Here is a 14,453-nt window from a genome sequence, read left to right as displayed (position 1 = left end):
TATATATATATATATACTTATATATATATATATATATATATATATATATATATATATATATATATATATATATATATATATATATATATATATATATATATATATATATATATATATATATATATATTATACATATATATGTATATGTGTATATATATATATATATATATATATATATATATATATATATATATATATGTATATGTGTATATATATATATATATATATATATATATATATATATATATATATATATATATACATATACATATATATGTATTATATATATATATATATATATATATATATATATATATATATATATTTATATATATATATTTATATATATATATATATATATATATTTATATATATATATTTATATATATATATATATATATATATATATATATATATATATATATATATACACACATTTATATAATATATATATATATATATATATATATATATATATATATATATATATATATATATATATATATATATATATATATTATATATATTATGGATTTTGAGCGAAGCGTAAAATCTATTTTTGGGTGAGATAGCCATGTCGTCTTGATGGAAGTTCCTATAAGGTAGCTTCTTAGGGTGTATTTGACTATGATGATATTCCCAGAGAATTTTACCTTAAGGTACCCAGAATTCTAACTCCTGGTGCGAATATCCCTAATTAATTCTTATAGGGATATCGCATGATATCAGAGGACGTATTCTTGACACGCCACATAGCTATCTAAACCCCGAATAGCGTTAACGCTTCGATAGGGAAAAGTGGCAAGAAAACGAAAACAAAAGGAGAGCCGTTATTAAGCCACCTTTCCTTCCCGTTTCGAGTCTTTATATGACATCATCAACGGCGCCATCTTATTCCTTGTAGCAATATGCGAGGTGCTACAGATACTGTACTATTGGGAGGTGTTCTTCAGCCCTTTCTAAGAAAAAGGAAGGGCGGGTCCATAAGGACGACATGGCTATCTCACCCAAAAATAGATTTTTTGTTTCGCTCAAAATCCGTTTTTTGGGCTCAGGCTATGTCGTCGTGATGGAAGTTTACCAGAGCATTACCGTATCTGTGGATTCTCATTTCGTGCCTTAACCTCAAGATAACCTTTTCATTGGTCTATCTAGACCTAGAGAACTATGATATTACCGTTATACATCATTACTTCTAAACATAAACCATGTTAGTAATTCCTGCCCCCTACAGGGAAGAGTCATGCTAGACTCTGGAAAAGTCTCGAGGGATACATATTACCTATGGATGCCCAGCAGACAAACCGGTATAATGGTCTCGACCTATACCTTCTAAAGCAAAGTTTGTATTGAAACTCACCAATGTCCGTAAGAAATACTGACACCTCCCCCGGTTTACCTATTTTGATTTGTGTACTGATCAAAGGTTTATATCCGTTTAGGAACAGAGATTATATATATACGTATCAGATATCATCCCATTCAGAGTATAATGGTCTATCCTAAATAAGGATTGACCTAATCGATGAGTGTTTGTCTACACGTAGGAACAATCTTTTAAAATTTTCTGTATTATTAAATAATATCTATAGGCAGAAGTGCAATGCTCAATATATTTTTCATAAAAATTAACCTAGGCGAATAAGACGCAAACTTCATTTAGAACTAGTTTATAGACAAACAATAAATATATAGATCAATCAACATTAATGGAAATACATAAAATGTGGATGAAATAAATTGAAGCATAAAGATAACAGTAATATTAGAAAAACATGTTTCATCTGAAAAGGAAACATATAAATGCCACTTGAAAACGAAAATGTTAATATATTTTCATTAATAACTGTCATTACTGTCTATTCACACTTGCGTAAAACGCATTGCACGTGTCACTCATTATGCTTATTTCACCTTTGTCTATGGAACAGTTTATAAGGACACCTTAGTGGCCTTTCACTTGGTATGTTGTACCGACCAGGGACCACACACCCACCCTTAAATTAATCGTCACAATTAATTTCACTGTTCCTCGCAGAATAAAGCAACAGGTTTAAGGACACTACCTGCTGCTACCACAGACCTCTTCAGTTCCTCCACCTGCTTCGCGTAATGCTTAAAAAATACCCTGGATGACTTCCAGCCAGTGTATGAGCGAAGGTGTTCAATATTCATATTATTGAAAAAGTTCAGGGATGAGGCAATTTTTCTCATATCATGACCTGCGGGTGTACTGTCTGGATCCGCTCTGCGAAAAAAAAGTAGGTGATCTTTGCCCTTAGTTGCTTCAGAGACAAGTTTGCACCTGAAGTTTCTCCCCTAAAAAGCTGTCCTCCCCTAAAGTCTGAAATTCTATGAAGATAGACCTTTAGTCACTCTACTGGACATAGAGAGACATCTTCCTTCAGAGGGCAGATTCTCCAGGGACCCCACTTTTTGGTGGGTAGCTCATTTTTGGCAAGAAACATTGGGTCCGGAAAAAGATTGAGTTCTCCCCCTTCCAAGAACTGAATGTGACCTTCCTCTCTCAAGAGGGCCACTATTTCACTAACTCTGGCCCCCGAGGCTAGTGCAAATAAAAATATAACTTTTTGGGTCAAATCCTTCAAAGCGCACTCATCGTTGTTCATCATAGAAGCGAAGTGAAGAACCTTCTCCAGACACGATGAAATAGGTTTCGGAGGCGCTGCCGGCCTGAGTCTAGCGCAGGCCTTAGGAATCTTGTTAAAGATTTCGTTAGAGAAGTCGACCTGAAAGGCATACAGTAAAGGTCTTGTCAAAGCAGACTTACACGTCGATATTGTGTTGGCTGCTAAACCTTGTTCATGAAAGTGGATAAAAAATGATAAACAGAAGTCTGTCGAGATTTCCTACAAAAAGTCTATACTGTCCTTTGAGATCCCGAATCTTTTCTTTACTACTAAGAAGAAAAAATCATGAGATGAAGGTTCCGGGTTTTCTGTGATGAAGCAAAGACAGTCGACTTCTGCACTAGGTGAGTCAGAACTGGATCCGGCAACGGCACAAACTTCAGCCGTAGTTCCAATGCCAGAGGGAACCATACGCTGTTTGGCCACTTGTGAGCCACTATTGCAGCCGTCCCCTTGAATGATCTCAATTTGTCGAGGACCTTCAGTAGAAGGTTGGATGGAGGGAACAGGTAAATCCTGGACCATCTGTTTCAATCGAGGGACATTGCGTCCACTGCTTCCGCTAGGGGATCATTGTATGGGGCCATGTAACGATGTATCTTCTTGTTGTCGCTCGTCGCAAAGAGGTCTATCTGTAGTTCTGGGACTTGATGTAAGATGGAGAACGATCCTGCGTCTAGGGACCATTCTGACTCTATCGGTGTGAACCTGGATAGAGCGTCCGCCGTCACGTTGCGGAACCCTTGAAGATGAACTGCTGACAAGTGCCATCTGTTCTTTTCCGCCAAACGGAAGATGGCCAACATCACTTGGTTGATTTGAGGTGATCTCGAACCTTGGCGATTCAGGCATCTCACTATCACCTCGCTGTCCAGAACCAGTCTTATGTGCGAGGAGATAATTTCTTCAGTGTAAGTACTACCATGGCATCCAGAAAGTTGATGTGAAATGTCTTGAATAAGCTGGACCAAGCTCCTTGGACTTTCCTTTGGTGAGAGTGACCTCCCCATCCTTCCTTTGAAGCGTCTGTGTGGATGATGACTGAAGGTGGAGGTGGTTGAAGAAGTATCGATTTCTTCAGTTGCTCAGCTTTGGACCACGGCTTGAGAAGCGTTCGCAATCGAGTCGGTAATGGTCTTCTCAGATCTCTTCGAATGTTTGATGCGTATCTTCTCCAAACTTCTGTTACATCCTTTAACTGTGCTCGTAGCACTGTGTCTGTCACTGAAGCAAACTGTAGAGAGCTCAGCACTCTCTCCTGTTCGCTTCTTGATATCCATTTGGATTCCAGCAGTCTCTTGACAGATCCCGCTATCTCTTTCCTTTTCTTTAGTGGAATGGAAAGTTGATTTGACTTTTAAGTCCCAGTGGATTCCCAACCACTGAAACTTTTGAGCCGGAGATAGTCGAGACTTTTTGGCATTAATCTTGAATCCTAGATGTTCCAGGAACTGGATCACTTTCTTGGAAGCCTGCATGCATTCCATCTTGGATGCTGCCCACACCAGCACTTGGACACCCTTTAGGCGTAATGATGAACGACTGCATTTGCAAGCTTCGTGAATATCCTTGGGGCTATGTTTAGCCCGAAGGGCATGGCTCTGAAGGCATAAAGTCTTCGTTTTAGCTTGAAACCTAGGTAGGAGGAGAGTTGATTATTGATTGGAACGTGCCAATAGGCGTCTGACAAGTCTATCGAGACAGTGAAAGCCCATTTAGCAACAGGGTCCCTAAGTGTTGAAGTGTTAACATCCTGAACTTGGAGTTTACTATGAACTTGTTGACTGGCGACAAGTCCAGAATGACTCTGAGTTTTTCTGAGTCCTTCTTGGGAACACAAAACAGCCTTCCTTGGAACTTGATGGACTTTACTCTCTAAATTATTCTTTTCTCCAAGAGTTCCTGTACGTATTCTTCCAGGACGGGGGTGGAGTGTTGGAAGAATTGTGGGAATAGAGGTGGAGCGCTGTTCCAGCTCCAACCCAGTCCGTTCTTGATTAAGCTGTGGGCCCAGGGATCGAATGTCCAGCGATCCCGAAATAAGTACAGTCTCCCTCCTACCGTAAGTATCTCACTTCTGCTGTGGACCTGAGGGCTTGCCTCCTTGACCGCGTCCTCCTCTGAATCCCCTTCCTCTTGAAGGGCGTCTAGAGGAACCTCTGGCTGCTCCTCTAGCTTTCGGACGAAAGGGCGTTGACTGCCTCTCGAAAGCTGGGTTAAAGGCAGGCGACTGTGTCGCTACTGGCTGAGGTACCAACTGGTACGTAGTTGGAGGTTGTGCCACCATCTGAGGCACTGCGGTCGTAGGAAGTTGTTATTGTTGTTGCTGTCTGTAAGGCTTGGCCGGCCGAGAGGGTATCCTAGGCTTCTTCATCTTCATCTTAGGTTGGGGACCCTCATCCAGGGAAGACTTTCTCTTGAGAGATAGGCCCCACTTTTGGAGAAGGTTCCTATTCTCCGTGACAGCCTTGTCTACTACCTCTTTGACTACTTCACTCGGGAAGAGGTCCTTACCCCAAATACTGGATGAGATCAGTTTTCTGGGTTCGTGTCTCACCGCAGCTGAGGCGAACACGAACTCTCTACTAGCTCTCCTAGCTTTAATAAAACTATATGGATCTTTGGTCACGGTGGCCAAATGGGTTTTGACCACTACCATAAACATTTCTTGATTTTTGGGGTCACTTGCCATGGTCTCCAGAGTAGTCTGAAGGGATATAGATGCAGCAAGTCTTTCTTTTGTCTCTTGCTCCCTACGCAAGAGAAATTCAGACAGCTTTGGAAGGTCCTCACAGAACTGACGTCTGGCAATATCTGCTTCCAACTTCCCGACTGAGAAAGTAAGGTGGACGTCCTTCCAGTCTTTTTGGTCCATAGATAACGTCAGGGATAAAGGCTTGCACTTGTCCAACGAAGGGCATGGCTTCCCTGCCTCGACCACCTTTAAGGCAGCCTTGTACCCTTTCTCCATAAAGGGGAAGGCTCTAGTTGGAGAAGCCACAAAGGAGGGGTGCTTCTTACTCAACGCAGGTACCTTTGAGTTGGTGAAGCCTCTCTCTTTCCTTGAGCTAGAAAGTAAAGCCTGTGCTTTACCGTGGTCAAAGACTATGACCTCCTTTGGCTCCGTTTCCTCCTTTGAGGGTGGCTCCTTCCTGAGACGGACATAACAGTCCGGGTAAGACTCCTTGCTGGGCCAGAATTCCAATTTTTCATGGGGAACTGATCCCAGCTTATCTAAAATGACAATTTTGCCAGATGTCATCGGCATGTGTTCGGCATACTTCCTAAGGATTTGCGTCCGAACATAAGGGGAGATCCTACATGCTGAGCTTCTTCTGGGGCCCATGTGATGCTGCGAGTCTGCGCATCTCCAGCTTCATCGCAGCTTCTTTTTCATCATTTTTCTAATGCATTTGTGGAATCATTTCAACAATAGAAGAAAAAGTCCTTCCCAGTTCCTCTGGGATAGCAGACGAAGTCGAGGGAACTGGTTCAGGGGCCGGAACCGATGAGACCGACACCGCGTCGACCTCTTCCTCTTCGGTTTCAGGAGCTTGGGTCTGCTCCTCCTCCTGACCTTCTGCGAGAAGCTCTTTCTCAGTGTACTCCGACACTTTTGACATCCTATCGTCCAGTTGGATATCTTGTAAAGCATCCAAGACTTCGAAATCTACCAGAATCTGGACTACATGGATCTCTGAATGAGGCTGTGTAGGCCATGGGCCAGCAGGTGAAATCATCCCCCCCCTAGGGATTTTTGCAGACAATGTTATTTTTATTCCTTAGAGTCTATAGATTCATATTCTGATTGTTTGCATTCTGGATGCTGGTGATTTTGGCTGATAAAGCCAAAATTCGAGAAATATTTAGAGAAAAAAATGTAATATAAAATAATGTTAGTTTTATATATGACGCAGAGAAATAAACCAATACTTATAAAAGTGGTATGGAATTAGGGGTTTAAAAGTATGCAGAATCGAATGAAATAGTTTGTTTTATCGAAATAATAAAGAATTCTGGCTTAATTTACGTTCAAAATTCAATTTTGAGCTACCAAGAAAATGTATATCACTATAGTTTGCTATAATTTATTTCAGTGAAAAGATGGATTGACAGCATCAAAATATTCATAAAGAGCAGGTTTTTTAGATGTAATTTCATATAAAATATGTCATATTCAGAAATATATTAAAGCATATGATAGCGTGAGAAAATATATCTTTGCCGCTTAGAATGCGGTATACTGCTCGGATACAACCCGTCCTCTCTTGTGAACCATAGGCTAGTTGCCGACCCCTCCCAGCTCCAAGATATTTTTTTAGACATTACTTTTTCATCTTCTTGGAGGCAATAGATTCAGAGTACGATTATCTGCAGGCTGGCTTTTGGAGATTTTGGTTGCTACAAACCAAAATTTAAAAAAAATAGTGGCCAAAGAATAGGGAAATATTAACCTAATTGATATATGCATATTCTTCTTTAAGGTATATTGGGTTCATTGGGTTAGTTTATTACTAACACGGTTCTTATATATTATAAAATTTATGATAAGTATTTATATATCTAACATATAGATCGTTATACATTGGTCTCTTAAAAATGAAGACACTTTGGTGCAGTTTAATCTCCTTAAGCCGACATAATAGATTAAGTCAGAGGATTTTGGCTCAAAATAATTAAGGACATTAAGATAAACTACAAGAAATAATTATGATTTTTCTATTACAAAAGATATTTTGTGGTACAAACACAAAAGAAAAAAAATAAAGTACTCCTTTTGTAGATATTAGTGCTTAAAAAAAGTAACATTTGGTAATAAGAGAATAACTATGATTGAAATGCATACACAAACAACCATAATTAATAAGACATTTGATTAAAGAAAAAAATTTATTTTAGAACTTAAATGCATACTCTAGCCTGAAAAGACTGATGAATTAATGGCACAAGAAAAGTAATATTATAATTTGTGAATAGATGTAATGTGCAGCATTCTCACATAACAGACAAACATAGATGAAGAAATCGTGATTTATTTTCTTTATAAATGAAAGTTTTTGGTACAGGTACAATGAATTAAAGTAATCATTTTGGTAATATAATATTAAGCCTTAAGAACAAAAACACAGAGTATTTGGCAGCAAAAAAATAGATTATGAAAGAAATAGAAAAATAACTATATCTGATAAGAAATTCCATTAAAAAAAAATTGGCTTTTAGAGCTTAAATGTACACTCTCACCTGAAACTGAGTAATGAGTTCATTGCACAGGGAAATGAATATTTTGTTTTTTGCTTTACATTAATGTACAGCACCTCATATAACAGGAAAACAAAAGAACAAGGTTATTACATAACCTTAAAAAAATTCAATATGTTTCTGACTATGGCATTCATAAAAATAATTCTTCATAAAGCAAATGTATAAAGTGAAGTGTAACTGCTAAGGAAAAATTTCTTGAAATAGCAATCTAATATACCTTTGGCACATTGGACTAGATAAAGTACCCTTTATAAGAATAGAACTAATCGATATAGCTAAATAGATATGTACAGAATATTTTCCTATATTACCGAGTAATTTGTAATCATAATAGATAACGAGAATGGATTCATGATGAATATTGCATCTTTAATCATCATACTCATGCATTAAGTCTGTGATATTGTTAATTTCTTCTGGCTCATCTTCATAAGACTCCTCAAACTCTTCCTCCTCTACGTGCTCATCTAGAATATCAATCAATTCTTGTGGCATCGGTGATCCACTACACCATACAAATTCTAAGTTTCCTTCACTGAGACACCACCCATGTCCGTCTGGCGAAGGTATATCTGGCTCAGCTTGATCTGCTCTGTTCCATATGAGTGCTTGATAGTTTGCCCTCTTTATATGTTCTCTGAGTGACATACGGCATGGAGGCAGCAAACTCATATCTATCCCATCACAATCTGAAATTATGGCTGATTTGGGGACGTATCTTTGAAGAAAAAGATTGTAACGTACTTTGTCAATAGATGACTGAGTTGATGACTGATTGTAGAGTAGACAAGTAAATTTTTCTAGCTGGATATACGTATTTTCATCCACAGCAGAACTAGATCCAAGATTTTTGAAAGTGGAAATAAACTCTGGGTTCTTCTGTAGTAATTTCCATGGTAATAATTTACCCTTCCGAACAAATGCACTCACACTATCACAACCAGAATAAGCATGAAGGGAAGGCAAGACTTCACATAACTCCTGACCAGTTTTATCTACAACTTTATGTACTCTATGAGGCGTCTTTTGTCTCCTACTCCTGTATCGAACAAAATGGTTTGTTTTAAGACTTGAGCAAATTTCAGCAACAAGATGAAAACATCTGTATCTGGTGATCTTATAACAATGGTGAAATCTTCAGATACTTGAGAAGCCATATGACGAAGATGTAAAATAATTCTACTATCAGCATCCTCTTGGGATGACTGCAGGGCCTCAACCTCATATGTTTCTGTTTGCAGTCCATCAGTACTTGTGATAGCTGTGCAGTTACGAGCATTCACAAAATGAATAACTCTTGTTTTTAAGCTTATTTGCATATTTATCTTGTTTCCACTCCCAGTAAGAACTGGATCAATTGCTCTTTGTTCTTTGTATCGGTTAAGAAACTCTTCCAATTTCTGGGAATTTTTGTTAAGCTACCTTTAAGCAAGAATGTAGCTGATGCTCCTCTTCGCTTCCTTTCTGGATTTTTAATAGAATGAGTCAGGTATGTGTCTGTGACAAAATCAACCCGACTGACTTTAGGGAGTTGATCAATTACTTTTTCAGCTAGTTCTTCATCGTCCCCTCTCTCGGGGAAATCAGCATCTAGGGTCCTCTGTAAAGCCGACCTCTACCAACTGAAGGTAAACCATTGTTCCTGTGTGTGACTCGGTATTGTGTCAATAATGTTATGTTCTCATACCTAAAGAGGGGGTTGTTAGGTATGTCTTGGTGACCTCGGACGATTCCTATGACTTGGAAAATCTCTCACCTTGACAGTCACGTTGCTAGTATCACAAACACACAGCTTGTGTAGGCCACAGACCATGTATAGCAAGGTTTTAGCAAGGTGTAGGGGTTCCACCTATATGCTAACACACATAGAGGGAAATCTGCCGGACAAAGCCAAAAAGCTAGATTGGCAGGGACTTGCACCCTCCTAATGGGTGAGTCAACCACTATAAATAGCATTGATTTGTATTTTAGTTATGGAACAAATGACAAATTTAGAAGAAATTTATATTTTTCCTAACAATACAAGCCTGTAGCTATTCATACAAATTGGCCCACCAACACCAGTCCCTCCCCCACCCCCTACTAACTAGAAGAGGGGTGGTTAACCCTCCCTAAAAGTCTAATGGCTTGTCCTTCCAAAAGTAATACCCCTATAAATAGCTATAGGTTTGTATCATTAGGAAAAATACAAATTACTTCTAAATATTTCATGTTTTAAGGAATTTTGTTCATAATTAAAGTATCTACAGGTATGTTTATAAGGCCTTTGAAAATAAATAGGATTATAGAGCTAAGGAATTTTTCTATATATTATAGAAATAGTTTTTTGCCCTCTCTATTTCAAAATCTATTGATTTATTAATTTTTGATAATTTTTTAGTCTGATTACTTGTGAAATTCAAAATGTTTTTTTGTATAGATATCAATTTCTTGATGGGAATTGGTTGGTATGTTTATTACTATCAGTCTATTATTCATATGTCAGTAATATCCTTACTTAATTTCAGACAAACCTGACATTGTTATTGGGACGCCTTTGAGAATTCTTGCACATATGTCAGAAGGAAACCTTGACTTGAGAAAATCATTGAAATTGCTTGTAATTGATGAAGCAGATTTGATGTTTGCCTTTGATCATTTGAGTGACATTCAGGCTATTTTGAAGTAAGTTACTAGCAGATCTTTGTTTATTATCATTATCATCACCTCTTATGCCTATTGATGCAAAGGGCCTTGGGTAGATTTTGCCAGTCATCTATCTTGAGCTTTTAATTCCATACTTCTCCTTTCATCATCTACTTCACGCTACATAGTCCACACCAATATAGGCCTGGGTCTTCCACCTCTTTTAGACCCTTTTGGAGCCCAGCTGAATATTTTGTGAACTAATCTCTCTTGGAGAGTGCAAAGAGCGTGCCCAAACCATCTCCATTTACCCCTCTTCAGGATCTCATCCACACATGGTACGCGAGTAATCTCTCCTGCCATTCAAGTCCCAATATCCTTCTGAGGGCTTTGTTCTTAAATCTATTAAATCTATTGGAGATTGATTCATTGTCATACCATGACTCATGTCCATATAGTAATACTGATCTCACTAAACTGATATTTAGTCTGATTTTTTTATGTAATTTCAGGAGATTTGATTTCCAAATTTTACTTAACCTAGTATTGTCTGATTTGCTCTTTTCAATCTTTCACTAAACTCTAATTATAAAGACCCTGTATTGGAGATCATAGTTCTTAAATATTTAAATGATTCTACCTCATCAATCCTTTCTCCTTCCAATGATATTTTATCTTCCATTGCATACTCTGTTCTCATCATCTATGTCTCTTCTATTTTGAGCCCACCCTCATGAGAGAGAGAGAGAGAGAGAGAGAGAGAGAGAGAGAGAGAGAGAGAGAGAGAGAGAGAGAGAGAGAGAGTGTGTGTGTATGTGTGTTAATTATTAATACATGATAGATTGAATGACCCTTTGCTGTCTGTCTCTGAGTTTGACACGTATGATTCTTGTAGTGTAATACTGTGAGTGTGTGTGTGTGTTAATTATTAATACATGATAGATTGAATGACCCTTTGCTGTCTGTCTCTGAGTTTGACACGTATGATTCTTGTAGTGTGATACTGTTCGTGTGTTCTCGCCTGACAGTACTGCTGATTGCTGCCTCACCAGTCTCCATTGTGACTTCATTTGTTGTGGTTGAGTTGTGATTCTGTATTGTATCTTACATCAGGAAGCTTTATGTGCAAAGACAATAAACTCTCAGCATGTGACTAATATTCTTGTAAAAGCTGTTAGTTTCATTAGGTCAAGAGATTTAAATCACCACAAGTTTCAGCAGTTAATGATAGACATTGATGCAGAGTACAGTGATGTGAAGTATTTTTGTAAGGTAAGGTACCTAAGCAAAGCAGGAATGTTGAAGAGAGCATATGATGTTTTGGAAGAAATTGAGCTGTTCTTAGATATGAAAGGTAATGCTATCCCTGAATTGAGAGATAAGGAATGGAGATGTGATTTAGCATTTTTAGTTGATATAACTGATCATCTTAGTACGCTGAATGTTAGACTTCAAGGAAAAGATCAACTAGCAAATGAGATGTTCTCACTGATCAAAGGCTTCTAGATAAAATTGCATCTGTGGCAGTCACAAACCAGAAACCAAAACCCAACCCACTTTCCGACACTGAAAAACCATGACACTAGCAACCTTCAGTATCAGAAGTGTGGTGACAAGTTGGCAGTCTCACGAGAGGAATTCTCAGAAAGATTTGTTGACCTGAAGAAACATTCACAAGCCATTGAAGTCTTTACTTCTCCTTTTTCTGTGGATGTGACAGCAATTCCCGAGGACATGCAAATGGAAATAATTGAACTACAGTGTAATATGAACTAAGAAAGAAGTTTGATGATATTCAGTATACCAGTTTTATAAGAAGCATGTATCAGTAACAGTGTATCCAAAACTCTTTGTTCATGCGAGGAAAATGATGGCAGCGTTTGGTAGCACATATGTATGTGAGCAACTTTTTTCAAAAACGAATCTGGTCAAAAACAAGTATAGGTCTTCACTTACTGATGAACATTTGGAAAGTACCCTGTGTATAGCAACATCATCCATACAGCCTGTATATTGATGAGTTGGTGTCCCAAATACAACATCAACCATCTCACTAGGTTAGCCATTCATTTGCTCATTTATGGTTAGAAAAATGCCTGTGTTTGATAATTCTCATATTAATCATCCGAGTTAACCAATAATATGTAATTATTTATGTTTGTACATTATAATAGTAAGGTATGGTAGCCTTTCATTTGCTCATTTATTGTAAGGAAAATAGTTTTGTTTCTTATAATCTCACATATGTTTTCAATTGTAGTAAATAACATTAGATAGTAAGGTTATCTGGCCCTCCATACCAACAGAGTTTTGACATGGCCCTTGGGGGAAAAAGGTTGCACACCCCTAATTTACAGCTTTCTACTCAGTTAATGCCTTTTCTGCTATTTGTGTCATCATCATTCCTACCCCATTCTCTTCTAACTCCATCTGTCCTTCCTGAATAGATATATATATTTCCTGGGTGTAAAGTTTCCTTACCAATCCCCTTACGTGTTTCCTTTAGGGCCAAGATGTCAAAAATATATTTCATAAATTCACTCACTACTTGCTGTGACTTCCAAATCTGATTCATGCTTTTAACATTCCAATTACCAATTTCCAATTTTTCCTTAGTACTGGTATTTATAAACCGGGAGATTCTTAGCGTCCCACTACGCCTGGGACTGGGTGCCATTTTGTGATTTTCTCTTTCCATTGACTGACTAAATCCATAGAGGATTCATTGGCTAGATTCATCAAAGGATAGCCAGTTCCTTGTGATGTGCAGTGCCTATCTAACTAAGGCAAGTGACCCCTGTCAGTGTATACTAATCTTAGTAAAATCAGCTGCCACGCATTATGAGGAAAAGCCGAAGAGATGGTTTGTCCATCGCCTTAAATCCAATCCGTCACCCTGCTGCCTGTGACTTCCTCGAGATTTAGGGGGTCATTTCCTCCACACCCAAAGCTCTCATTACTTCACCAGGTTGCTCCTCCACTTATACGAGTATAACCGTTGGCAAACATGTATTGCTTAGATATACCGCCTCTTTATATTGCCAAATTTGCACATTACATACCCCTAAAACTTTGGATAATGGCCTTATACCATGAAGTAAACTTTATAATAAGATGCCTATCTATGCCACATCCTGTATAAGGATAAAATGATTGTTGAGTTTAATGTTATTTTTTGATTACATTAACTTTTATACTGCATATTTCAATCTTCTACCAAATTTTCCTCCTAATTATAGTTACTTTACAAATAATTTTCATTTGTTCCAACACAGATACTTACACCGAAACACTTTCTTAGGAGTCACTGGTGGCTCCTCTCTTAACGACCAGAGTTTTGCGTAGTTTACCCTACACCCACCTTCTAAGTGACTTGGTAGCGGAAGAGAACGTGACCTGGGGCAATGACCGAGGTCGGCCAAGAGGCCACGCTCTCACTCTAGGCAGTATGTTTTCTGGTCGCGTTGTTTGCACACACCGCTCTCCTTAGTTCTCTGTGCGACCCCCTTTGTTCGATCCCACGTGCTTCCCACATGGTTGTGATTCTTTAGCAAGGGTTCAGTGCCTTTACTCGTGCTTTAGCTTTCAACCCCTTGTGCTTTACTAGTGTTTCAGTACTTTCCCTTTTTCGCGTTCCTGTGTATTGCGATTCTTTGGGTTAGGCTATGGAGCCTGTTCGCCGTTGTCCTGGGCCTAGAGCCGGTAAGGCATGTGGGGCTTTCCTGTCCAAGCCTGAGGTAGACCCGCATACATTGTGTACCTTGTGCAGGGGCAAAGCCTGTTCTTCGTTGGACACGTGTCCCGAATGTGCGGAATGGAGTGAAGTTCAGTGGGTGAGGTTCGCCACCAAGAAGAAGGCGACGAAGAGATCACCACGGAAGTCAAACGTTTCTTCTCCCGCGACTTCGGCAGGAG

General features: G+C 38.5%; 1 protein-coding gene across 2 annotated transcripts in view; it reads left to right on the top strand.

Moving 5' to 3' along the window:
• Ddx56 (putative ATP-dependent RNA helicase DDX56) overlaps window positions 1–14,453 on the top strand; it is a 523,416-nt gene that overhangs the window by 185,584 nt on the left and 323,379 nt on the right. For both annotated transcript variants that reach the window (XM_068376800.1, XM_068376799.1), the window contains exon 4: window positions 10,421–10,577. In XM_068376800.1, the coding sequence (XP_068232901.1) occupies window positions 10,421–10,577 (157 nt within the window). The remainder of the gene's footprint in view (window positions 1–10,420; window positions 10,578–14,453) is intronic.

The sequence above is a fragment of the Palaemon carinicauda genome, chromosome 7, assembly GCF_036898095.1.
Source record: "Palaemon carinicauda isolate YSFRI2023 chromosome 7, ASM3689809v2, whole genome shotgun sequence".
NCBI lineage: Eukaryota > Metazoa > Arthropoda > Malacostraca > Decapoda > Palaemonidae > Palaemon > Palaemon carinicauda.
Note: the sequence above shows the minus strand (reverse complement) of the source record. Positions and strands in the feature narration are given on the sequence as shown.